This window comes from Juglans microcarpa x Juglans regia, chromosome 7D, assembly GCF_004785595.1.
Source record: "Juglans microcarpa x Juglans regia isolate MS1-56 chromosome 7D, Jm3101_v1.0, whole genome shotgun sequence".
Taxonomy (NCBI): domain Eukaryota; kingdom Viridiplantae; phylum Streptophyta; class Magnoliopsida; order Fagales; family Juglandaceae; genus Juglans; species Juglans microcarpa x Juglans regia.
The window spans coordinates 2,970,492-2,998,001 of record NC_054606.1 but is presented as its reverse complement, the minus strand read 5'-3'; the positions used below and the strand labels follow the sequence as shown (position 1 = coordinate 2,998,001).

Here is a 27,510-nt window from a genome sequence, read left to right as displayed (position 1 = left end):
TTTGGTAAAAAAAACCCCAAAAACTGTAGTTCGATCGAATACGTATTAGTTTCAGCATAAAACATTTTGTGGAGATCAGAAAGGGGACTAGGATAGGTGGATAGGTTTGTAAGTGACTTAATAGTAAAATCGATAACAACTTTCTTTTGGAAAATATTATATATTATTCTCTTATCTTATTTTTATTTTATTTGTAATGTTATTTGTCAAAAAATTATATTTATAATTATATGGTGTGCAAACAGCAAGTTTTAAACATTCGTTTTAAAAAAATAGATAAATATGAAATTGATAAAAATATTAATTTTTTAATAATAAACTCTATAATTTTTCAAAAGAAGTGTGTGTATCTAATATTATTACTTTTTATCAATATTTTGAAAAATAGGATTATAAGAGTTAATCCAAACATATGATAAAAAAAAATCCAAACTTTGATAATTTCAAATCAATACAATGAGATAATAGTTACAGTTATATGATAATATCTAAAGTTATTCTCCAATACGCTTACATTTATCATTTCTGAAAATTCTTTATGTTTTTTTTTTTTTTTTTTTTCTGAGAATTGTATTTTGTTTTTTTGTTTGAATCAAATACCAAAAGAATACAGAGAAATGATTTTAATCACATGGTTGCAACGTGTCCAGCTTGGCCAATGGTAGGCCCGAGGTGGGTCCCTATTTGTTGAAGAGAGCAGGAGATCCACGTTCATGCAGGTCTACTATCCGGGTAGAGCAGACGATCCAATTCAGAACAAAGACAGAAGAACAAAGCCAGTGTAGAGAAGCAGCAGCAGCAGGGTGAAAACTGAAATAACTGAACCAATAGCCACCCTCGGATCAGAAGAAAACTAGCAGAAATTCGATAGAACCAGACTAGGAGGGCGGACAGAATCGGGAGATCTCCTGATGACGGATCCGAATCTGGAGTTGCAGGAGTCGGGTTGGGAGGAACTCAGGAGGGAGGCTCGGAAGATCGAGGGCGATCTCGATGTCAAGCTCTCTTCCTATGCTAAACTTGGCGTTAGGTTCACCCAAGGAGGTACCCTTCTCTCCTCTCTCTCTCTCTCTCTCTCTTTCTCTCTCTGTGTCTGATTTCGCTGCTTCTTCTTCGTTTCCTGCATTGCATTTTGGTTACCATTAGCTACTCTCTGTAATCGGAATATCTCTGGCGTTGGGATTGATGTGTCCCTGTTGGATTTGGGAAATTTGTGGTCCTCGAGTTCCAAATTTTATGAACCATCATTATATTTGTTCTTTTGGAATTTATGCTACCGATCTGTTAAAAAAAGAGGCGAAACTGTGAAGGGCATGGAATTCAATGGTAAATGGGAAATCATGGCATTGTAAATGCGTAATTTTTTATATTGATCCAAGAAGATGGGGAGGCTCTTGTGGTTGGCTGCATCCTAAAAAACCTTTGAGTCAAAATTCAAAGTATTCAACTGGGTATTCCTTGAGACTAGAGTATGTAGGGCTCATGTAGTTTTGCCAACATTGTGTTGAATCAGTGCTTAAGAGCCATTCATTCCTGTTCTCCTAGTGTCCTAACCTAATTACATGGTACTGGTCTAAGGAGTCGAATTTTTACAGTATGCTTGGGCCCCGTTGGGGGGAGGGGGTGGGGTTTCTTCGTCGGGTTATATCGTTTGAGAACTGGAAACCACTATAGGGCATATGGCATTTCGACCACTTTTCTTATGGCATGAATTCAATCGACTCAGTAGACTCGTCATTTAGAAAGTGGCACTTTATTCAGGTATATCTCCCCAAGCTCTTAAGCATTATGGAGAAGATTATGTACCCAAAATGAATAGTGTTCCAAAACCCAAGTTAATATGCATACGGATAGAAATAGAAAATACTTGTCTTTCTATTTTTGTGAATCACATTCTGCTGTCAAAATATCCATGTGCAAATTGTATGCTTTTAGAAGAAATGGTGCTTTACATTCCGGTGCTACAAAAAACTAACAGATGATTTAGAAAATGGCACTCCACATTTTGGTTTATCATCTTCAAATTTAAATGCATAATACCTTGGTCATTGCACCTCCCTTATAATGATCTATATTTTGAAATCAGGATATGTAGATTCTGGGTCCCCCTCTGTTGGGTCCAGCAGATCATGGAAGTCCATGGAAATGGAAATCCAATCCTTGCTTGAGAAGCTATTGGATATAAATGATGCAATGAGTCGATGTGCTGCATCTGCTGCACCAGCAACTTCTGTAACTCAGAAGCTTGCAAGGCATAGAGATATTCTACACGAGTTTACCCAGGTTTATTTTCTGTCATTAACTTTTTTTTACCCCCTTGCATTTTACTTTTATCAATTGTACTCAGTTTAGTAAGGTTTAAAGTTGTCTTAAAAAAACTATCTGATTTATGTTGTCTTCTGGATATGTCACTTTTTTTTAAAAAAAAAAAAAAAAACTTTATAATATTTTGCAGAACGTCAATAGTCCAGTTCAATTTTACTTTCCAACTGAAAAATTTCGGAAACCTTCTTAACGAATATCGTCTTTCATGGGGAAACAGGAAAAGTGGTTTGTGTTTTACTGTTAGCTCAGTCATGTGGCTTCAACATTTACAGTGACCTTTTTTCTATTTTTGTGTGTGTGACATTTATTCAGAACCTTATCGGTGTAATATTACTTGTGATACTCGACATTCATCTGTCCCGTGAAGAAATGGTGTTTTTCTCTTTTAGGAATTTAGAAGAATCAAGGGAAACATAAACTCAATGAAGGAGCATGCAGAGCTTCTGAGTTCAGTCAGGGATGATATTAGTGAGTATAAGGTAAGTCTGGTTAAAAGCTCTTCCTTATCTTGTATCATCAACTATTTCTGTTTTTCTTTAATTGTTGCTATTTATTCTGTTTATTGTGTTGTTTTTCAAAGGTTTGTTTTACTCTACTTCATGCAGGCCTCTGGGTCCCCAAGGATGCAGTTACTACGGGAGAGAGCAGCCATCCATGGAAGTATTGCTCATGTAAGCTTAAGTAGATTCTATTTTATAGTGATATTACATGTCGTACGCTTTTTGAAGAAATTTCCCCATATCAATATGCATTTGCCATAATTTATTTTTCTATTTTTTAAGTGATGTGAGAAATGAGATTTGTAGGTTTTTGACTGGCAGTACATGAATGGATAGGGTAATATATGGCATCATTTGTTAAAATCTGGATGTGGGACCATTGGAATACATGATGAACTGTAAATGTGTGTGTGTGCGCGTGCGAGACAGAGATGATTAAATGATATGGAGTGAAGATCAGATGATTGTTCTGCGGACATTTGGTTGAGTTAAAAAGCATGACTAGGAAAAGCTAAATGAATGTCTAGCATTTGATGTCATTGAAATTAATTTTTGAGATGGCTCTAGATGGAGCAATCTAGCTCAACAAGTAGTTTTTTACACTTTGTTTGAATAGATTATCCCAGGGACAATGATTGAGTTACTATTGCAACTACTATTCCAATGGCTTTAGAATTTCAGCAACTGATTGCAAAGTTAATCTGGTTTGTGTCTTCATTTTGGCTGAGAAATGGTCTCACGGAGTCTTTGAAGCACATTGGAGTGGGTTCCTCGGATCTTATGTCCGTGATATAAGAATGATTTTTAGAAGTTATTTATCCTTGGATTTTAATAACTTTCCACATTGCCAACTGCTATGAATACTTTTTTTGTTTGAGAGTTTCTGACATTCATATCTGAAGTGTATTCAAGTTTACAAAGACAGCTCAGAGTACCTTGAGTATTCCGTCTTTTGGGTGAGCCAAATCTCATAATTAAGATACAGGTGTGATGACATTGAGTTATTTTATGTGGCTTTATAGTCAACTGCAAAATGAACTTTCTCATGGTAGATTTCCCCCACAAGACATTGGGTTTCACTTTCGAGACATGAACTGTTGATGTGAGCCTATTACTTAGGTAGCAAAGGATTGTCCTCTTATCTTGAGGAAGAGGAAGGAAAACTGGAATTGGTCCTAATGCAGTTTGTGCAGGTAGTGCTGTTGGCATGGAAACATATTTGTGTACTTTTGCCTGACAAGGTTATGAGGCAAAGTAATGAGCTACTCAGAGCTTTTATATGGAAGGGCAATATTCAAGGGAAAATGGGTGTAAAGATAGTTGGTTGGCTGTCTGTTATCCTAGAAGGGAGGTTCTTCTAGGCTTAAGAAAACTAAAGCATAAGTGCTGGCCACAGAAATGAGATATCTTTGGTTCTGGTTAGTGCAGAGAGTTATTCTATGGTTTTTTTTAGTAAGTTATTCTATGTTGCCCTACTGGTATTGGAAAACACTAATAAAGAGGAAAAGCTTTTGGGAAATTGAAGAAACTGGAGAATACTCAATCCTTGCAGTTCAGGATGTTAGCGATCCACATGGTGAAACATTTAAGTTACCTATAAAATAAATACAACACGGTTAAACAATTAAGTCAGTTGAAAGATTGCCTTCTTATTGCTGTCATTACTTTAACCATGAATTTGGCACCTGAAATGGCTTCTCCCCCAAGGCCCCAACCTGTGCTTAAGAATCTTGTCTGGGCTGGATTACACGAAAATGATGATTTTAGTTTTGTAATTAATGGGAAAAAAATGGTGCTGACTCAGAGAGGCCTGGATCACTACTCTCCATGATGTGTGACATGTGTCCCACAGAATAAGCAAGATCAGATTTTTTTTTCTGGCCTGCTTCGCATCAGCATAAGTTGATAGTCATAGCAAATTGTAAGAAGGTGAAACATTGTAGCTTTGATTGTCTATCATAGACTTCATGAAGACCATGAGTTTCTGTGTGTGAATAGATTGAAATTGAAGTGCTCTCTCTCTCTCTCTCTCTCTCTCTCTCTCTCTCTCTCCCCCACCCCCCCCCCCCCCTTTTCTCCCTCTCTCACACATCCATATTATGGCTTCTCTGTAGTAGCTGTATAGAGGTTGATGCATTATTCCACCGATCCCTCAGTATCTGAATCCATCAAACTAAGTTTGGAAAATCTATGATTCAAGCTTGTCTCTCCATTTTCTTATCTTGTCGTCTTCAAATCTGCACAGTATGGATGCTCGCATTACAGTTTTTGTATGTGCAGGTCTACTGTATTCTCTTTTTTTTTTCCTTCTTTTTTTTAAATACATCGTTTACTATCGTAAGCACTGAACTCTCGATCGTCCTTTAAATACCATTGTGGATTTGGACTTCTGGAAATATAGTGCCTTTCTGAATGAAAGCTTTAATGAGAAATAAACATCTAAATTTGCAATGTTGGGTTCACTGTTGTGCAGATAGATGATGTGATTAGTCAGGCTCAAACAACGAGGCAGGTCCTAGGCTCTCAAAAGGGTTTGTTTGGAGATGTTCAAGGGAAAGTGAAGCATCTAAGCGACAAATTTCCCATAATCCGTGGTCTTCTTGGTACCTCCCAGTGTGCTTTCTTGATATTATTGGTCACTAACATTTAAAGCCGAAATGGTATTAATCATGGTAACATCTTTTGCAGGTTCAATCAAACGGCGGCGATCAAGAGACACTCTTATTTTGTCAGCCGTCATTGCCGCTTGTACCTTGTTTCTCATCATCTATTGGCTTTCAAAGTAACTATAGATCGTGTGATTTATTGATATGGAAAATGATGGTGTTTTTTCTCCGAATTTTGTTTATGTAACTGTTCCAACAAATCTAGCTGTGTTTTGTCTCCATAGGCAATTATTCTTCCTGACGACGCTTGCCGTCTTTCTTTCTTCTTCTCACTTTTGTTTTCTTTTCGAAAAGATTAATAATAAACACCTTGGATTTAGAAGGGATTCTACTTGAGTCAATGAGTTCCTCTTTGGAACGGTCAGGCTGGTTTTGGGCATTTAACAGTCCCTAGTCAAAAGGTGCCACGTCAGAAAGTTTTTATGCTAAAAAACATTAAATCAAAGCACCTGATAATTACATTATCTTTCATCATCGTCTGTTGCCCAACATTCACATTCACATTCACCGTCGTTAATAGTAGTGCGTTTGCCTCAACAATGTCCATCGCCACCGTTCCCTCTCGCCGCCGTACTCAAATATAATCACAGAGTCATTTCAAACATCCCATTTTAGATAAACACAAATCCAATTACAATTTTTCATAAAGGTTAAGAACCACAAGCGACAATGAATAATCACAAGGTACATTACGCAGCTTTGCAAAATCTTCATTTCATGACGGTGGAGCAAAGTATGAAACTATAAAGATTACTTTACCAGATGCTTGAATAACAGCGAAAGTTGAGAGGGAGTTTGTCGACGAAGGTTCTAAGCGGTGGGCGAGAGGTGGGTGTTGGGCTGAGATGGTGAGATCTGAGTGTGGGGTTCGCTTGGAGGGAGGTTCCACGGGTGAGGGGTTCGGCTCAAGAGGTGGTGGGGGCAGGGTTCGACATCGGTGTGAGGTGGTTGCGAGAGGGGGTGGGGGCAGGGCTTGACGCCGATGCCAAGTGGTTGCGAAAGGGGGTGGAGGGAGGGCTCGACGCCAGTGTGAGGTGGTTGCAAGAGGCGGTGGGGGGAGGAGGGCCGCAGGGGGTTCGCCTGGAGGGAAGGGATATCGCCTAGAGGGGGGGAGGGGAGAAGGATTTCGGATTTCTTTTTGTTCCCATAAGATTAGTCTGTGTGCGGTTATAGTGTTGATAAAATGGAACCTATACGTGATATTTGTTCATTGGATGGTTGTTATTTAGTAAAAAATAGATAGACGGGTTTAAAGTATAACTTTTTTAATTTATCATTATAACTTTTTCAAATTCTAGCACAAAATATAATAAATAATTTAACTTTTTTAAATTTTATAATAATAATAATATTAAAAAATAATATTTTAATAATATTTTATTATCTCAACTCAATTCAATTCAACTCAATTTAATATCTAAACGCAACCTAAAACTTTGTTACAATAATAGCGGAAAATGCAAAAGCCTTCTGAAATACGACTATCAAACCGTTAATTTATACCAATTTATGACTGACTGACTGCATTTTAAAAGAACGATGTTTGAATATTCAAATGTTACGTTCGATTAAAGGCCTACATGGATGCTAATTAAATCATGTCAGTAATTACATAATTAATGCTGACTTTTTATTTTATATATATTTTTTTATCTAAAGAAATTTTAAAAGCAGAGAAGGGCATAGCCAGGGGGACCAGATGGGCCTTTGACCAAGAGTCTTTTTTAAGGGTGCCCTGCTGCCCCTGCCTACAACCCCTTGGGGCCCTTCATATGGGACCCGGACAGCAGCGCGCCCCTGATTAGCTTAATTGGTACTGCATGCGAGTGTCTTAACTTTCAGGCTGGACCACCACCATGCATGTCTTGATAACATCTCATCACCACCAGCCCCCCACAAATCTCCCCAAAGCCATGGATGTCACTAAAAAAAGATATATTTTATTTTATTTTATTTTATTTTTTACAAATGACTTATGCAAGATTTCTTACTAAAAAATTATAATGTGCACCAACTATTAAGATGAATAAAATAATTTGGTGAAACAAGCGGCCTAACACGTACAATGTTTATTTTGTATAGTCGGGAGGGTGAAATGTCTGTTATAATTCAATCCTTTGAGGTACAAAGTTAGCTAAGTGAATAATTAAACTCTAGAGGAGGAGGATGCTCACCATGAGTTACTAGCTAGGCTAGCTACCTCTAGTTTTCTTTTTCTCACTCAGATAAAATTAAAGTTCTTTCCATTCTAGATTAACGAGTTTTTATTTTTAAAAAATATCTCAACTCATTTTATTTCATACTATTTTATTATTATAATTTTTTCAAATTTTTATATATAATAAAATAAAATAAATAATTCAATTTTTTTAAATTTTAAAATAAAAATAATTTTAAAAAATATATTTTAATAATATTTTATTTAATTTTTTACCTTTAATCTTATCTCATATCTTAAAGCAAACCAGCCCTAATGTAATTCTGAAAGCTATATACATGTGTGAAAGCATTTATTGTTCCTCGTTTAATTCTCTGGGAAGGGAGGGCCAGGCATTGTCTGGACAAATAGAAGGATCGTTTACCCAATGCACAAAACCCAATAAATTACTTTGAACATTCTAGCAAATTAAGTAGCTGGGCATTAAAGAATAATGCAAAAGTGATCATTAAATTCATCTTTTATTATCTGTTTTTGAGATAGATAGGTGATGAAACGATGAATCCAGACCCGACTAATTTTATCTCTCATTGTAAGATCAAAATCTCACGTATTGAATCAATTTTACTGGGGAAAGTCTGACACGGAGAAATGTCAAATGAGAACACAAAAACTTTGTGGTTTTGGGGTTTGGCATCGACATATCAAAATTGACAAAATTAATGCTCACGCCAGCTAACCTAACCACCTTACGCCACAGTCTCGAATGACATATATACATCATGTCATTAAAGTGTCCCAAAACCAGAGTGTAGAGGTGGGTTCTTAATTCGGATACAATCAGAACAAAATAATGAATTTCGAGTAAAACTAACATATACTACCATAGAAAAAACAAGCCTTCAATTAAGCTGTACAAGTCAAGAATCCTAGCTTTTCGCAAAATATATTTGTCTTTTGGCAAAGTAACGAATTTAACATTTGAGTTTTTCCGCTCGTCATCTCACATACCTTTATTACTTTTATTTTTTTAAATTTATTATTCCTAAACTAATTGAATACAATACACATTTAGTAAAAAAAATAAAAAAAATAAAAATCATGTATAATGTGTGGCGTAAAAATTATGAATATAATTTTTATATTTTATATGCCACCCTGGTGATCAGTTCCTATTGATGGAGGGTTTGGAAGCCTGTACGTGAAGTGAAACCAGCAGAAGTCGAGATTTACCAATATTTATGGGCGTTCGCCGTTCGTTAGCGGTGGCTGATCTCATGTTTAGAAGCAAACAAGCTGAATGAAGCGCGCAAGAGTTCCATGCATCATGTCTCGCATTTATAAAATGCCTAGAGGCCAATGCTTGAGAAGATATGCAATATCTATAGATAGGTTATAGGGTTGAACCCAGTTTATATGTGAACTTTTGTCATGTTTCAGTAAACTGTACATAGGCACTCCCAACTGCTCAGTTTGGGTTGCCAAAACACAGCTGAATTATAAATACCATCTTTATTGGTTTTCTACCCGGCCCGGCCCCACAGAGAGACAGAGAGAGAGAGAAGGGGGGGGGGGGGGGGGGTGGCGCGCGGAGTCACAGGCTTTTTCAGAGAAAGGTCTCTAGTACCGTGCATGTACTTGTGCTTGTTTACATGATCAGTGGATGCAGCTGCTTTCAGACCTGACCTGAGGAGTTGACATTAATTATTAACTTCCTATGAAATAATAGCCGGAATCTGGTATAAAAAGGAGTTCTATCTCTCTCCAGAGTTGACATGATCAGGGCGTTTGTTTGTTGGTTATACCCAAGGGTACCAAAACATATGGCTTTACAATAACACATCACAAAATTTGGTATATTTTCTGAGTTCAGGAAGTTCGTAGTAGGGTTTTTCCTTTTGACCATTGTATTTAAGACAGAAACCTCTCTCTCAGACGTTAAAAGGAGAGAGTAATTGGTTCTATCGTTTTCGAAGGGCGATGTTCCCGCACTAACGCATTAATTTTGACGAGGCTGGAAGAGATTTCAACTTTTCTTATATGGGTAATTAGTCTAGCGTATATTTTAAGCATTAATCTTACCACGAGGATACGAAGTTATAACGTAATTTGATCGAATGAATTCCGCCATAAATTAATGCCCGTAAATATCGTATATATTCCTTTTTTTTTTTCTTTTAAGAGAAGATGATGGTAATACAATTTTATTAATAGCCATCTCTTATAATGGTGGAATACCGTGATTACAATCAACACCTGACATTGCATATAGTCATAAAATCCAAACCTAGGTATCAAAATGAAATACAAATAAACATCAGCGTTTTCTTAAATTGCCTCAAGTTTTAATTTGCATGCATTTTTCATTGTGGAAACTGATTTGGTTTTGAGCAATAAGGAATTGGCGATCCACGCCATTGCATGAATACATGCAGAGTAGTACTTATTTAATTTGGTAATAGGAAAGAAAAACCCAACAATTTCAGCTTATTAACTTAACGCGGCTAGCTGTTACGCAAGAGAATATCAAATCGTAGCGTTCAAGAATTCCTAACTAGCTTAATAAACTCGTCAATAGCCCAAAGTTCACATAATTATTAGCAAATTTCAAAACTTGAATTAATTTGGACCTTTCGATTCTGCTTCATGAGCTTATTGGTGCTTCATCAATATATATTAGAGCTCATGTATCATTGAGACTGTGGAAGAAAGTCATGATCAGCAACATACACAAGGTTAATATATAGATGCGCATGCATAGACAGTGGCTCAGAAGTAAAGAAACGAGGGGCTATCTCAGGTCACTGTCATTGCTCTCAGAACAGTACTTCCACGTCTATCTAAATCATCGGTGCATTCCAACACCACTTGGGACAAAAATGTATTGACTCTCTGCAATTTTGAGAAAACTGAATTGATTACACGTAAAACTTATTATCCACAAAGACTTGAAATGACGAAGTCATGCATGCCCTTAAAGTTTAATTAATTTTATGGGGATGAAATTAAGATAACAAGTCACATATCGCAGATCATATCAGCTACCAGTCCTCAAATTATGATCGAGGATAAAGAACCTATATAAAAGCTGTATTATTTGTTCATGGAAGGTAAAAAAGAAATATAGTAAAATTTAAGAGGTTTCACGCATATGCTAAATTCAGAGCTTGAGGGTGCTAGCTAGCTTCTATATATATATATTGAACTCATGCATACTTTATTTTCAAGATATTTCGTAAATAAAAGTACTCCCCGCGGCCAGTAGTACATTTGCAAAACTAAAGGGACTCCTCCAATTATATAGTAATTACAAGCCAAAGGGTAACATGCCCATTGTCTCAGTATTGTACCAATCGGTGGGCCATTTTCGCGTGCAGTACCTCCTGTCGCCTTAGCTACCACAGTATTTTCGCCGTGATCATCAGCACGTACTGTTTTTGTTTGACAGCACTAAAACATTGATGTTGGTGATATTTATAATATTTGTATATCGATATATACATTAACTAAGACGACATATATATATTTTTATATATTTAGCCTTTTCAATTGCAATATTTCCAAGTATGACCTTCCAATTTGGCATCACAATATAATTAGTTGATCAAGAAATTTGTAACATCATGCAGAGGAACAAGCTGGGAAAGCTCATTAAATCCACCTAGAATTGATGTGAGATGTACTTTCATATGGTGAATGGGCTCGGGGCTAGCTGGAAAAATGCCTAGCTAGCTAGCTAGCTTTGTCATGGAAGGTCTGATCCCTAGCAGCATACAATCAATTATATATCTGACTCTAATTCCCATCTTTGTTTTTGTCTTTTTAGGATTTTATGTTTTGTCTTCGATCTCAGTTAAGAAAAATGATAAACACAAATATTTTTTTATAATATTTTACATAAAAGGAAGGATATTTTTGTAAATTAATTTATAAAATAATATTATTTTATCAAAATATATTTATTTTATAATATGTATTATAAAATATATTGTGAAATATATTATGTGAATATTATTACTTCTCAGTCAAATGGTCTTGATCAGCAGGCCGTGGAAAAGAAGAAGAAGAAGTAAAGGTCAAATATATTATAAGTACTGTGTTCATGAATTGGAATGGATCCAGTTAATTCGTCTATATGTCTTACATAAAAGTTGGAATTCAGAACCAACTTAATTAATTAATTTTTAAATAAAAAACCAAGAAACATATTCTTATAAAATAATCCACGTAATTAACAGGAAGACTTTAGCTTCCAATTAATGTACGTATATATCGTGCTCATCCCATTAATTTGGTGGAAATGGTTTTTTTTTTTTTTTTTAAAAAAAAAAAAAAAAGTGGAATACCTTTTTAATTAATTAGACTCCCATGCATGCAATATGAGTCCAAAAATCTATCGACTAGTCAAAGGCATGATATCCAAAAAATCCAGCCAAACATGTATTCGACCTTTAGTGAATCGTTCGAGTTGCACAAGAACTTCACAGAGCCTGTAGGTTTTTTTACCTTCATGGTCAATTTTGGGGAGATGAAATCCCTCGTGCATATATCATGAGGTGGATGCTAATGGTTTCAAAATGGCCGAAATATGGCAGGATTCTTTTTTCCGCGATTATGGGCTTTTATTTTATATATATATATATATTTATTTTTATATAATTTAAATTTCGTTATTTTCCAAGATAAGGTAGAGTCATGAGAGTTACGTAGCAAACATGTTGCAACAAAAAAGTAACCTCTCTATAGGAGATAGAGTATAGGTAGATGGGTAACTAAATCGGCAAACATTATCAAAAAATATGAAAGACTACATAAATATATATACAAAGGACAATGTAAAATGTAAATTAAATTTAAGGGATCTCTGTCTTCTGTTGACACTGACAATTACTTATCTCTGTACGTATAAGAAAGATCAGACAGCTAGCGATCTCTGAGAGGTCAAATCGGTGGTAAAATATTTACTGAATAATGCTTTATGCGTGATTATGGTATCATTGTGTAAATAATTTGGTGGTTGTTTTCCTCTAGGACACTCAGACAAACGCGAGCCCTAGTTTGTCGCTACAGAATTGCTCGAGTTGAGCTCGTTAAATATAATATGTTACTAATTTCTGATCTTCACCAAGAACGTTTTAGAAGATATGTATAAGCAGCCAGGAGGGAGGAGGGATCTTTTTATCAGTACTAGTGCTGTCATCTGAAGTTAATATCTATTGCTACTTTGTGCAGAAATATATATCTATCTATATATATATATATATATATATATATACACACCAGCTTGTTCTTGATTGCATTCACCTGTGACGGCCAAAGAAAACCGATCTAGGTCCTTGGTGTACAGCTTTACCGGACGGCACTGAGCTGGGAGCTAGTTGATCTACAACAACAAATAAAAGACCCATGGCTATATATTGAGCTAGGCATTTCTGTTGAGCAATTCCTTTATATATATCACGAGATTGGAAGAGAGTGCATGCAAAGCATGCTGATGAGGATCACAATCTCGAAACAATTAAACCAAGAAAAACTATATTGACATTTAAAAAGAGGAGAAGAAAATAACCATCTCCAAACAAAAACAAGAACAAATAAAGTTGTATGAAAGTCTGAAAGGGAAGGCATCATATTTAAGCTTTGAACACGAATGGAAGGACAATTAGTGTTTTAAGGCAACGTGTTCCAGGCTTATAAAAAGACCATTAATCTGAGACACGGAGAGGGAGAGGAAATTAGAAGTGGCGGATTGCAATGGCGATTTGGCGAGAGGGAGGCATCGTTAGTACTGTTGGTGGCGAGAGAGTAGTACTGGAGAAGTTGAGAGAGAAACAGAGAGGGAAAAAAACCATTCTTGGGTAAAGGAATTAAGAGGAAGGTATGGAGAGTACTACTGTACTTAGAAAATGTACGTTTATGTTTTTAACTCTTTTTAAAATTATAAAATATTTGTTTAATCTTTTCTATATAGTTCACAGAATCATAATTATATGGATCGGTTCGATTTCGGTTGGACTGGCCAATTCATTCAATGTTTTGAGATATGGCCGGTTGATGATCAGTAGTACTACCTAATTAATCAGGTTGCAATAATTGATCAGTTTGAAATATCATTTGATCATCGAGCTCGATCGATTTAGATCGGCCAGGTTAATTTCGGCCCAACTGTATACAGGCCTAGAAAACCTAATTACCTATGCATTGGAAACAATTTCAAAACAAAAAGGCTACATCAAGCACAGCTAGCAGATTATAAACATGTTTGAGCTGAGCTAGCATATGATTTACGTGTGTTGGAGTATTTTTCTAGACGGACGAGCGCAGCTTGCATAGGGCAGATGCCCGTTACTCAAGGCTTTATGCATGTAACCAGTGTAAGAAGAAAAGGAACTTAACCGGAGGCTTGAGAACAAACATGAATTAGTTTTATAGTGTGGGGGTAATCATGAAATGGAATTGTAGGAAACCAAGAAAAGCCTTCACAACCTCTTAACTATGAAAACAACAGGTGAATGAGCCAAAGCTAATTACTCCCATCCATGCAAACGTCCCTTTCTCTCTCCCTCTCCCCCCACCTCTGCCGCCTCTGCCGCCTCTGCGTCTCTTTCTCACTCTCTCTCTCTCTAGCATACACACATGATAATCATCCATTGGGAATGCCAACCATACATTTCCTCCCTCATTAACCTCAGCCGTTTATTACAGGCAGTACTCTCTCTCCCTCAACCGTGGCTTGTTTATTATACATCAACAACTTGTACTGCCTAAGTACATCAGCAATAAAATACTTAGGAAAACACCTTCCAAGTCTCTTCCATAGCCCAATATATTAGTGGCATCTCTCTCTTCCCTTTCTCCTTCTTCCCCTTAATAGTAACTCAACAAGATCAGATCCAAAGGAGGTCATCTGTCTATCCTCAAAATCACTCTGATCAGTCACAAACATCAATCAAATCAAACACAAAAGGCAGAAAGAGAATCAAGAAAAATGTCTGCCTCATCCGCTGCCTTTTCTCCGGACCACCTCTCCCCCTCCGACCAGCTCTGTTATGTCCATTGCAACTTCTGTGACACTGTCCTCGCGGTATCCTCTATCTCTCTCTCTCTCTCTGATCTCTCTGTCTTCACGATCTATCTTATCCTTTGCCCCTTCCTCTTCTTCTTCTTCTTCTTCTTCCTCGTCATCCTTTTCTTCTTTAATGAATATGTACATGTTTATTTACACATATGTGTGTTTTGTTAGGTGAGTGTTCCCTGCAGCAGTCTGTTCAAGACTGTCACGGTTCGATGTGGTCACTGCAACAACCTCCTGTCTGTGAACATGCGCGGCCTGCTTCTTCCTACAGCTAACCAGCTTCATCTTGGACATGCTTTCTTCACTCCTCAAAATCTCCTGGTACATAAAATTCTCTAGGGTTTCAAGTATAAAAGCGCACTGTTTTTGTTGCGCATTTTGTTTGGGCTGTTTCTTAATCCATTTTCCGAACTAAGATTCCTACATGTATCACGTTGTTGTTACTCTTTTTTTGGGCGGGTGGAATATATCAGGAGGGTATCAGAAGCGCTCCGTCAAACATTATGATCAATCAACCCAACCCAAACGAATCGGTTCCACCTATTCGAGGAGCTGAGGAGATCCCTAAACCTCCAGTTGTTTCCAGACGTGAGATTTCCTGCACTTAAGTTGTTTATTTGATGTCTTTCATATGATTTAGCCATTCCAGGGCATCCCTAGTTGTTAGAAGTGATATATTCATTATTATTATTTTTTTAATTTCTTTGATGTCCCACACATGACCTTATCCTAGCATATCTATGAGCAGCCACTCCAAATGCTTTTGAGTCCATGACTTCATAGTTATTATCTTTTAAGGGATCGAGTTGAAAATTTCCTTTACCTTTACAGTGGTGTCTGTATCAAGTCCAGAAAGAAGTTTGAAAAAATTAAGACTGCAAGCTTTTAAATCTTACTTCACAACAGAATCCAATGATTTCTTGCTCTCGTGCAAGCAGAAGAGGAATTTTTCTTTCGGTTATCAAGGGATTAGCCGTCCTTCTTCAAGCTTTTCCAGCTAATTTTTGTAGTAGTAGAAGAAAGCCCACTTCAGATCTGCGCGCATCACGTCTAGCAGTATTATTCTTTAACAGTTTTGAAACTGAACTTTAAACCCTACCCCATGGACTCCAATACCTATAATCCTCCACAATTCCCCTTAAGTTTTATAGAAGCAATCGACAAACAAAAAAATGTTTTATTTGTTCTGAAATGGGTCCTCGAGTGTGTCTTGTCTTTCTTTTAACTTGGTCTTATATCACACTGATGTTCAAAATACCTACTCGTCTTTATTTATTGTTTGCACTGTGGGAGGGGGTGAGGGAGAGAGGAAAATTTCCCCCGAAATATAGTGCAGAATCTGGGAGAAGAAAACGAATTGTAAGGGATGTTGATGTGTGAGAGAGAGAGAGAGATCCCCTAGGAAATGTAGTGTAGAATCTAGGAGAAAATGGATTGTTAGCGACGATGATGAAGTAATGATATAGAGAGAGAGAGAGAGAGGAGAGAGAGAGAGAGAGAGAGAGAGAGAGACAGAGAGACAGAGTTTCTCCCGGAAATATAGTGTAGAATCTAGGAGAAAATGGATCGTTAGCGACGATGGTGAAGTAATGATATAGGGAGAGAGAATGAAATTAAGCACAAAAGTTACAGAAATTGTCAGCAAAATGATTTTAATGTCTCTGTCTCTTTGTCTGCGTAATGTTCGTGCACTCCGTCATGTCCAGCTCCGGAGAAGAGACAGAGAGTCCCATCTGCCTACAACCGCTTCATCAAGTAAGAAATATTCAACTCGATACTGATCATATGTATCACATAATAGCTAGTCATATATGATTAATGCTGCTTGAACAGATATGATATATACCGATGTTTTGATAGATTCTTTTCTTTTTTGTTTTTAATTTTTTTAATGATTAAGTAAGTAAATATTATTGAGTTTATGTATTTTTTGTATAAAAAAATATTAAAAAATAGATAAAAAAACCAAAAAAAAAATATTAAACTTTCGATTGGATTATCGGTAGGACAGCAGTCCAGTAACATCACCCAATATATATGGGAAATGAAATTTGTCCTGCTGGGGCTACCGCTGGTAGCTCCCGCTCCCTTTTTTTTTTTTTTAATTTATATCATGACATTTTCCTGCTTGTATCTATGAAGTGACTAATTTGACATTAATTATTCAATCTGCAGGGACGAGATCCAACGAATTAAAGCTGGGAATCCTGATATAAGCCACAGAGAGGCCTTTAGTGCTGCTGCAAAGAACGTGAGATCCAAGAAAATCCCAACTCTTTCTTTCCCGGGGCTTCTTCTCTTTTAACTAGGGTTTCATTTTTCTTGCCAAATTAATTTAACTAGGCCATATATACACTTCATTTAATTATGATATAAATTACCAGTATTTTACAATTATATATTTTCGAGTTGTTTTTTTTTTTTTTTTTAACTTATTTCTTTGTACGTACCTTTCTTCTTTTCTTTTCAGTGGGCCCACTTCCCACACATCCACTTCGGACTTATGCCAGATGATCAACCCGTGAAGAGAGTTAACGTACGTGCATGATCAACAGATACACTAAACCCTAATCCATCCTCTCTTCTGTCATATATATGCATGCATGGCTGCTAAAAGAACTCATAAAACTAAGTGACTTTATATAAATTCTTAATGCTTTTTGTCTTAATAATTTGATACCGCGTGTTTGGGTTAATTTGTGTAGGAAGGAGATCAGGACGTGGTCGTGAAAGATGGGTTTTTTGCTCCTGCCAATGTGGGTGTCTCCCCCTACTAGCTAGGAAGTGCATGTCAGTTCTGCTTTGCGTTCTCTCTTCTTTCACTATGTTGTAGAAGTTAGGAGTCTTGTTTTCAGTTTCTTAATTCTAATATCAGACTATTTATCTCTAAGTTTGGGTTGCAGCTTATTTTTTGTTGTACATGTGGGCCGGGGAGAGCATTTTGAACTCTACTAAATGTTGGTGATCAACCTGACGATCATACATAATGTTCTTATAACCGGTCTAAGCATGGTCACTGATTAAAGTCATATTTGAATGCGTGTTGATCATCTATCCCAAATAATGTTAAACCTCTCCATTCGTGTGTCAAAAACCTAATCCTTATTCTTATAACCGGTCTAGTTACTTCATATATAATTTATGATCAAACCACAAGCTAGCAGGGGGCCGGGGGCTCAAGTGACAAGCAAAATGAACCTAATTGATAAGCATATATATATTATCTCGATCGCCTAGGCTATGTGATTTGAAAACCTTGCTTAATTATGTATAATCCCCATGCAGGCGTCATGCACTCGGTTTGCAGTACATGAAAGAGGAATTGGTACGTAATTGGGATAGAATATAGCCTTAATTATGAGATACCTTTCTCTGAAAAATACGTCATTCATGATTAATTATTCTGTTGCAACTACGTACGTAATATCCAAAAGTGAAACGAACAGAATTTCGAAACTAAATTTTGTAGTATTATTCTTAAAGTTTAGAAGATCACCACAATAAAGAACATATAATTATGTGCGTATGCTTATGAGTATTCTTGTTTTGAAATGTTGGATTCGTATCAATGAGTCCCAAAAATATCATTCAAGGTACAGCTTAGAGAAAAACAATGATTTATTTCACTTTCGCTTTTATTGATCTTCAGTTTCTAGCTAATTTATAGATTGCTGTGGATCTTGAACCATATATGATCACGCTGATCTTGATGATCACTCTTTTAGTAAATTAAAGGATAAGATCATGATATTGGAGCTAAAGCTCATTGGCTTAATTGCATATTTTTCTCGCCATGTTAATGAGTTTTGACATTTATTTGAGCCACTTCACAGTCAGATATATATCCAATTTTTGCAAAAGGGCAAAAACTTCCCCCTCCATATAATATTATTTTTCATATTAAAGATAAGTACGTTAAATACATCAAAATACACATAAATAGTCAAGTGCTTATGACAAAACACAAATAGGTATGCAGATCAAAACATACTATATAAATATATAAATACTGTTGGTTTTTAAACTTAGAAAAGATTAAAATATTTGATGTAAAGTAAAAAAATTATGTGAACCATTACTATTGTTCAATGTATCGGTTCGGTTGTCTAGATTTAAATGAAAATGTGTCATGGTAATTTGAATCAAAGTATACATTTTGGAGATATAAGTCTTAACCGCTTGCCAACTAAACAAAGAGTTGTGTTTTTTGGTGAATTAGAAGCTTTTTTAATGTATTCTCTAATATTTGAGAAGTTGTGACTTCTCAAAAATACATTTTTATTTATATAAGTTGTAACTTTTCACAAGTGTCATTTCATTCCAGTTGTGACTTTTCATAAGTGTCATTTCTTTCTCTATAAATAGGGAACCCCACCCACAAATTCATGAACTCCAAATTCTCTACAAAAATTAGAAAAACACTCAATTCTTCTTTTTGTCTTTCTTTCTTTGAGTTTTGACTATTTTATATCGGGTTCGATAATCTACTTTTGTGTGCACTGATAATGGGATTAATGGGAACCGGCATTGTTGTATATTGGGAGTAAACTGTCAAGAAACCTAGTGCATGTTTAAATTTAGTGGCGGCGGAATCTACTCTAAGGAAAGCATCCATCACAACATGCCTCAACACCGGCTTTTCTTTTTCTAATTTATTTTTGTTATTTTACATATTCTTTAGTTTACAAAGCGTTTTAAAATATTTCCCAACAAATACTACTATAAAAGCATGTTCAAACAACAGTACGATAGCGTAATAATTTCTAGGATTTGAAATACCTAGCTAGCTAGGAACTTGTATTCCTCTTCTAACTGCATACTGCAAAGAACACATGCAAGAGCTTATAGTCTTCCTTATAAATCTCTTTGCTCCTCTTTAATCATCAATATATATATATATATATATATATATATATAGGACACATGAATTAGTTATTCCTTAAACATATTGAGAATAAGGTATTGCATATATGCATTGCATGGAAAGCAAAGCTGGGGATCGATCTAGGCCTAGTTTGGATAGAGAGATATTGCTTACATCTCATCCCATGATCTCATCTTATCTCATCTCAATAGCCAAACACCACAAACACAAATATTTTTCAATTTTAAATCTTCAACTTTTTCATCTAATGATCATTATTTAATTATTACAAATTTTCTAAATTTTCAAACAAAACATAAAAAATAATTCAATTTTTTTAAATCCCAAAACAAAAATAATAGTATATGAATATTTTAATTTTATAATATTTTTATTTAACTTTTTCTCTCTTCTTTCTCAAAACCTCGTAAAACATTTTAACTCAAACCATTTCTAACTCATCTCATCTTAATTCAGATTTCTCACTACTATTCACAAACCATCTCAACTCATCTCATCTCAATTACTTACTATCCAAACCAGACTTGTTTGTATAATCTAGTCTTTTCCACCCCTTACTCCTATCCTGATTAATTTGGAATGCAAAACTATAGAGGATTAATACGTTAGATATGAGTTATAATTTTATAAACCAATTAAGTATAACGACCCATATTGCAAATTAAGGATGTGAGTAAGGTCAAACAGGAGTGTAGATATCCAGTTATATCTAACTAGTAGAAAGGCATAAATGTACAAGCACTAAAGCACATCGATCAATTAAGTAGCTCGTTAAACATTTAGCTATTGACATTACATGGCATCATGTTCTTTTCTTCATTTCTATTATCAGTCATCTAATTAACAAAGCATGCATACTCCACATCTACTTGGAGTTCTGCACATGATTGCAAAAAGAATGGTATAAGTTTGGAGACACAAAATATATATAATTTCTCCTAAACTTTACATATATATACATATATATATATATATATAAAGAAGTCACACGCGCGCACCATTTTTGTGTTTATGGCATGGATCGAATTAAGAAATACAATTACCTACAACCATCAACAGATTTATAATAACCAGACAACTTGCATGGTATCATGACATGATAGATGACATTATTTTTTTGCAATGGAATATTTTTCAAATTAAGAAAAATAAAATATTGAATGGGATGGCCCAAGTAATTAGTTGCTACCTCATTCTAGCTAGTTCGTTTTTTCAAATAAAATCTGAGCAAGGCGTGGGCCGGTGAGGTAATTGACAGGTAACATCGATCGGTTTTGTTACCCAGGCATGCGTCAGTGTGTGCGTGTATAATTACTTGGGGCATATATTTTCCAGATATGTATATGCTGGACCTCGAAGGCTATATCAATCATAATTATAACTAAACTGGATTTTTATTATCTTATAAATTAAACACATATATACTTTCATTCAAAACAAAATGATGGCTCCGGTAGATCACCAAATTGGAAATGAACTCCCCAAATTAATAAGTCGGCCGATTTCATTGGGCTCGGCCGCTCGAGGATAGTTGAGTTTTTAGTGCATGGTTTATATATGCTGTTTGAATGAGTATAAAAGCCCATATATAGAACAACTCCGATTTAGCTAGCTAGGTCGGAACTTCACGTACATAAATGTACGTCTTCAAGCCCAACATTAGTTGGGAAATGACCAAAGGAGTCAAAATCTCGAATAAGCTAAACACAAACATCATGTAAAACGACCCGTTTAAAAAATAATAATAATAAAAATAAATTTTAAAAAAAACGAAAACTAGGACCAAACCATCAAATTTCTTGCACGCAAAAGTTCCATGAAAAATTAAGATACAAAAAAGTAGGGGTGGGCAGCGGGACCCCGCAGCCCACTACACTGCCCCCAGCCTGCCCCTAACTAGGTGGGATGGGGGATCCAACCCGTAGACACAGGGGGCGGGTGGCCCCGCCAGCATCTAGGGCGTCCAGCAGAGGCGGGGGACAGAAGGGGCCCAGCCGCGCTCCAGTTCTCTCCTGCCCCGCATATATTATATATTATTAATAATATATATAATTATATATATAAAAAAAAACCCCATGTCACAAAATGACGTTGTTTTGTATCTAAAAAAAGGGTTTCATTTTGGTTTAGAGTATTAAGAGCCCCTAAATAGGTGTTGCATGTGTAAGAAGAGAGAGGAAAAAAAGGATCACCTAATTAGCTTGATTTCCTGTTGAAAATGTCTTTCAGAGACTTGGCTTGACTATTGCTCGACTGTGGCTTGAGAGAGAAGCCAACCCATGAGTTCGCTCGACATCCACTCAACAATCAGTTTGAGGGGAGGCCAACCCATGAGTTTGCTCGACAGTTAGCTCGAGCGAGTGCCTGTCCTAAATGTCCGCTCGACACCTCGCTCGAGCGAATGCTTTGATTTATGGGCTCAAAATGAATCTGGTTCTAGGCCCAAAAGATGCTTTGTTTTTTTTTTTTTTTTTTGGGGGAGGGAGGGGGGGTGTCCGCCCCCGCACCCTAGTATCCAGACGGGTACCCCGCCCCCACACCCCAGGGGCAGGTGCTGGGGGTGAAAACCTCACCCCCGGCCCATACGGGATGGGTGGTAGGGAGGTAGCAACCCTACAAAAAAGATTGATGTTTTGGCTATCAAAAGAGTTGGGCTCAGTATTCTTGAAGCAATTCTTGACTACCAATCCAGGCCATCCGCTTTGTGTGGGTATAATAACAAGGTCACAACCAAGCAGGAAATTGAGCCTCTGGGCGGCATACAATTATATACAAGTTTACACTAACAAATCATCTGCAAAGTCACAATGCCGGTGGTCGAAATGAAACAAGTACTATGCTGTCTAGAATCTATGCACTAGTGTTTCATCAAGCTCAATCCAAGCCGACTTGAAAAGAAAACACAAGGAGTCTAACATCTCAGCAGTACCAAAGAGAGAGAAAGTTGGGATAAGATGGTGGTGGACATCCAACATTTCATCTGTCATTCAGACCAAGAAAACTTTTTTCTAAAGGGTATGTAACAATTTTGTCTATTTTCTCCTGCAGTAACAATTTACACTTGAAAGTCAAAATACTATGATTATTTGTTAGGTGAACCCAAAAACCAGGGGGAGAAAAGAAGAAGGTACTATACAGTTTACTCTACATGTGAGTTAACAAACATAAATAAGGAAAACCAAATTCACAAAGCAGATCGAATTGCAGCTACATATCGTGAGATAGCCAGAAAAGAGCCTGCTATGCTACCTGCAGCTCCCCGTTCAGCAGCATAGCAAGAGGCTGATAACTGTGTATTTCAAGCAGTTTCTCCCAATCAGAGCGAAAAGGGAAGCGGTGCATTCTTTCTTTCTTTCTTTCTTTTTTTTTTATGTTGGGGAACCTCTCCACATTCTTTGATACGTCATGGAACTCAATCCCTAAACCTTGACCAGAAAACAAAGCCTGTGAGAATAAAACCAAAACAGCTAGTTTGGGATCATGGAATCTAATTGTTCTGTTCATTACCATTGTCACAACTTCCATAACCAGAACCATGGATTACTACTCTGTACATTGCAAGCCACTTAAATAAACCTGAGACTGAATTACTGCCCTTCCGATTTTAAATCCTGGAACCACTGTGAACCCCACCTTTGATCTAGTTTTACCGGGAAACATACATCTCCTTGTGACATCTTCCATGTACACCATTGAGAAATCCACGCCTCTCTCCAATTTAAAAATCTCAACCACAGGATTAAACGAAAAGGCCAGCTTATGTAGCGTCCATATTGAGCTTGCCATTCTGACAAATGACTCATAGAAGACACTCAGTGATCTCCACGAATTCAATATCGTTTCATTTTGATCCAGATTACTGAAAATGGATGATTCCATGGTAGGGTGGATAAGCTCCTGATACTTAGTCTCACAAAATCTAGAAAAATCACAATTCCGACTCATACTTAGCAACTCCATAGGGTTGCTAGATACGTGCTCGAGCAATTGCTTCAAAGAGGTTCTATTCTTTTCTGAACTCAAAATCTGCCCATTGCACGCAATTTCATTCTCACCCAATCCGAACCCTTCTAAATCAAATCCTTTGAACATCAATAAACAAACATACGACAGAAAAGCATACCGATTATGCCCTTTCTTAGCATATTCAATATCCGAATAGACAGAATTGGCTGCCAAATCCAAATCCCACATAGCTTTTCTCATCAATTCGATCAAAATTTTTGTAAACCTATGTGTTTCTCTACAAGCATCATGTAACATAGAATCAAATACTCTAACAGAAAACAAAACCTCATAAGATGAATTCAAATTACCAGACAACCTCTTTGACAATTCCAAATTGGACTTTTGAATCTCACCCAACTTCTTCTTCAAAGCCAAGACCTGGTTGTCTTTCTGATCAATCTCTGTCTGCAACCGGTTTGATACGCTCCCGAGTATCCGCAGCTTGCTCTGATTCTCTTCCACCTGAGCTTCCAAGCAAGACCCAATTGGCAAATCAGCACCAGAATCCGGGTTTCTACAAAAATCTTTATAGAATTTCTTGAACTCAGACAGCCTTTGGAGGTGTGAGACCAAAGCTCTATCTGCGTCCTTCACGCTTTCCCCAACAAACGGAACGTGAGCAGCCTGTAACTGAAAGTACGAAGCTTCAAACGAGGAAACGGTTGCGAAAATGTAAGAAATCAGGGTCTGGGTCATCCGGGTATTGATAATTATATTCTGGGTCCGGCTCAACGGCCTTGTTATCACCGATTGTGGTGGTGATGGTGACGGCCGTGCTGGCAGAGAGGAACCGCGAATTGGGTCCGGTTTGATGACCACGACTTTCTGGTCAGTGATGACTTCTTCGGCGGAGTCAAGAAGCGAAAAGCCATCGGAATCTTCGACGGGTTCGATTTCGGCGAAGAACTCAATGGTCTTGGACTTAAAAGCCTGGGCAAATTTCTGGAACATTTCAGAGATTTGTGGGGGTTTTGAGGAGCAATCCGTGTCCGGCATTTTTTCGTTTTTTCTCGGGGTCTTGTTCGGAGAGGAATTGGAGTCTTCTCTCTTTATCCCTCTCAGAGAAGGAGAGGAAGAAACAGAGAGAACGAGAATTCTTGGGTTACACTACTACTCGTGCTTGTTGCGCGGTGCTTTGAATGTCTTGGAAGGAAGGCAACATGGGTTCGGCTTCGCTTGCCGGACTCTGGACTCTGGAGCTCTATTTTATTTTGTTTATTAATTTTGGGGTCCTCCTTTATTTTCTTTTTTTGGAGGGGCCCCTTGACTTTTTGAGGTCTTTTGATTAACGGTAATAAGAGCAAAACTAAAGTGACAGCTGCGGTGATTAATACCTACTACTGGCCAATGGAACGCCTGGTCATGTAAAAAAAGTTTGGTGTTGGAAAGTTGACCACTTTTTTTTTTTTCCTGAATTCAGCTTTAGTTAGTTGACCACTTGACCGTGATAGTGGACTGTATGAAGCACCCATTGTCCTACAGTAAACCTTTAAAAGCTGTTTATACAGATATGATCATCTATTCTCAATGTAAAATTGGATGCCATATATACGAGTAATTTAATTAGGGAAATCAAATCCATAGACTGATCTAGGCATTCATGGGTTGAGATTTCAGTTCCTTTCCAACAAGGTTTTAACTGTTAATAAGATAACCATGATGGCATAAAATCAGGGGGGAATTAATTTGGTGCCACTTTAGGGGTCTCTTGGTAAATATATGTGAGTTGTGACCTGTGCTTTTTTGTCACTCCAATGTGTTTTTCTGTCCTGAGAGTCAGATTGATAAAGTGGCTTTCCATGCCAAATTTCGTACCCTGAAGGAAGTGTATTTTAGAATGAGATCGTGCTTGCTTTATCCACCTTTAAATCATATATATGCAGTGCTTTAGGTAGACACTTGGTAGTGGAACTCTTCACGGCTTAAGTTATGATCCCACCTTTCCAACTACCAACCAAATAACCAAGGCTAGAATGTAGGAAAATTAGAAATATTAATGAAGTGAAAAAAATATATATATATAAGAGAAATAACAAGTCTCCCTAATTTGTTTACAAGATAAATCTCTTATTAATTAGTATACAATCAATGTGAGACAGAACGCTCATTTATTCATATATATATATATATACACACATACGTACAACATGTTCATGAGTCACCTATCCAACACAGTGAAGTATCGTTGAAGAACTATTAGTGATCATATGTGTTATGAGGAAATATATGTATCAGCTACTATTCACTTTCACACTCCACGCCTATCTATAACTTTTTTTTCATATTTCATAAGGTATGGGGTAGTAAATAGTAACTGATAAGAATAATTTTTCATGTGTTGTATCTCATAATGACTAATTACCCATCCAATATGAAACTTTACGCAACACTTACCATTCTTTTTAGTTTCACTTTTCAACTTATGTTAGCCCAATATCGTATCAAATTGTCGTTTTTATCATAAATACGTGGCAAAGAATAAACGTTTTTTTTTTTTTTTTTTTTTTTTATGATGAATGCTCCTATATTAAGACTAAAAGAATTATTTACAAATTAGAAGAGGGTTCATGATTTTTGTATTTGAGGAATAATATTGAAACGTTTTGCAAAGAGAAAAAATGTGAAAATGCTAATGACTCTAGATCAGTGGAAGTTGATGCAGATCAGTCGTATCAATTATTTGGATATATGCCAAGACATACCTTTAGTGGTAGGTTGGCCCGTCAGTTTGTTTGTATATGTATATATATGCTTGGCCCAACGAGAAAATGCCATTTAGGATGATGACATTCATTTGGTACCAACTCTGGTGTGGGATATATAAGGTTGGGCAGGGTTTCCACATGGAATCAAGGTGAGAGTTGGGAGTGAGAGATTAATGATACAGGACAAAAGTAATATAATTTATTAACTTCTTCATATATAAGAGTGAGTTCTCATTTCCAACTCTTTTTTATTTTCTTTGTCTACTTTATTTTATATTTTCTCGTTACAGTTTGTTTTTTTGGTACTCTGATTAATTTTCACACTGTGAAAGCTGGTGGGGAGTGTGAACTAAAAGCCTTTGATCCCACTGCTAGTCAAAGCTCCCAACAACCCCAATTTTCAACGACTTTTAATGCATAATGTTTTTTATTTTAAACTAATTATGAACAATCATGGCGTCATTTAAAATTGAGATTAGGTAGGAAATTTGTTATATGTCTTAATACTATATTGTTAGAGCTTAGAACAATGGTCGACTGCTCCATAATTATGACTATATATTTGTTGCATAAGACACAGGTTTTGTGAAACTTGTCTCAGCAATCATGCTGTCCACAGAGGTGGTGGGCGTGCTCTTCTAAGGGCCTACTATAATATTGTTCAAGTTTGTTTGTTTTTTTAAAGAACCCCTAAATGGCCCCAGCCTGGAAATGATGAAGAAAGGTACTGATAATTTCTTTTAAACCTTGTGATATTGACCTATTCCACACAACTTTTTGCAACCCTTTTTCTATTAAGGCTTTTTGTTATAAGAGTTCAGGAAGCTCTACATTGTTGTGGATTTTGAAATATCTGTCTGCCTGCCTTTCCATCCTTACATTAACCCAAGCTTCCCTAGTTATTGCTTCAGTTTTCTCTTTAGAGAGGACAGAGATCGTCAACTTGAAAATTATACCAGCTATTAGGAAAAAACAAAGCCTATAAACATGATTAATAAAGCTTTCATACACTCCCATGTTCACGAGAGATTGGATTTGTTTTCCAAATTTGATGAAAATACATGTTTTGGCTGATGTTTTTTGCTCTCAACTCAACCTGAATTGATTTTTATTTTCTTGGACTAAGCTTGATTTACCTTATCTTAATGGTTTTCCCTAAGGCTCTATTTGGATATACAAAGTAGCTGA

The 27,510-nt window shown here is 36.5% G+C and overlaps 3 protein-coding genes across 3 annotated transcripts; 2 read left to right on the top strand and 1 right to left on the bottom strand.

Moving 5' to 3' along the window:
• Positions 1–719: 719 nt before the first annotated feature.
• LOC121238583 (Golgi SNAP receptor complex member 1-2) lies at positions 720–5,730 on the top strand. Its single transcript, XM_041135520.1, has 6 exons — positions 720–1,044; positions 2,087–2,283; positions 2,715–2,804; positions 2,931–2,996; positions 5,299–5,428; positions 5,514–5,730. Exons 1-6 carry the CDS (start codon positions 912–914, stop codon positions 5,609–5,611), a joined length of 714 nt encoding a protein of 237 aa, XP_040991454.1. The 5' UTR covers positions 720–911; the 3' UTR covers positions 5,612–5,730.
• An 8,453-nt stretch (positions 5,731–14,183) lies between these two features.
• On the top strand, positions 14,184–17,772 carry LOC121238584 (axial regulator YABBY 1). Its single transcript, XM_041135521.1, has 7 exons — positions 14,184–14,733; positions 14,893–15,045; positions 15,198–15,312; positions 16,431–16,479; positions 16,900–16,975; positions 17,195–17,260; positions 17,430–17,772. The coding sequence occupies exons 1-7, from the start codon at positions 14,638–14,640 to the stop codon at positions 17,499–17,501; spliced, it is 627 nt and encodes a 208-aa protein (XP_040991455.1). The 5' UTR covers positions 14,184–14,637; the 3' UTR covers positions 17,502–17,772.
• A 4,853-nt stretch (positions 17,773–22,625) lies between these two features.
• Positions 22,626–24,819, bottom strand: LOC121238582 (protein GRAVITROPIC IN THE LIGHT 1). Its single transcript, XM_041135519.1, has one exon. The coding sequence runs from the start codon at positions 24,611–24,613 to the stop codon at positions 23,153–23,155; it is 1,461 nt and encodes a 486-aa protein (XP_040991453.1). The 5' UTR covers positions 24,614–24,819; the 3' UTR covers positions 22,626–23,152.
• Between the last annotated feature and the right edge of the window lie 2,691 nt (positions 24,820–27,510).

Excerpts from the sequence above, each read along its gene's own strand:
- LOC121238583 (XM_041135520.1), top strand. The coding sequence starts at position 912 with ATGACGGATCCGAATCTGGAGTTGCAGGAGTCGGGTTGGGAGGAACTC. Across the intron at positions 1,045-2,086 it reads CGTTAGGTTCACCCAAGGAG|GATATGTAGATTCTGGGTCC; the intron begins GTACCCTTCTCT and ends TTTTGAAATCAG. Across the intron at positions 2,284-2,714 it reads TTCTACACGAGTTTACCCAG|GAATTTAGAAGAATCAAGGG; the intron begins GTTTATTTTCTG and ends TTTCTCTTTTAG.
- LOC121238584 (XM_041135521.1), top strand. The coding sequence starts at position 14,638 with ATGTCTGCCTCATCCGCTGCCTTTTCTCCGGACCACCTCTCCCCCTCC. Across the intron at positions 14,734-14,892 it reads TCTGTGACACTGTCCTCGCG|GTGAGTGTTCCCTGCAGCAG; the intron begins GTATCCTCTATC and ends GTGTTTTGTTAG. Across the intron at positions 16,976-17,194 it reads TTAGTGCTGCTGCAAAGAAC|TGGGCCCACTTCCCACACAT; the intron begins GTGAGATCCAAG and ends TTTTCTTTTCAG.
- LOC121238582 (XM_041135519.1), bottom strand. The coding sequence starts at position 24,613 with ATGCCGGACACGGATTGCTCCTCAAAACCCCCACAAATCTCTGAAATG.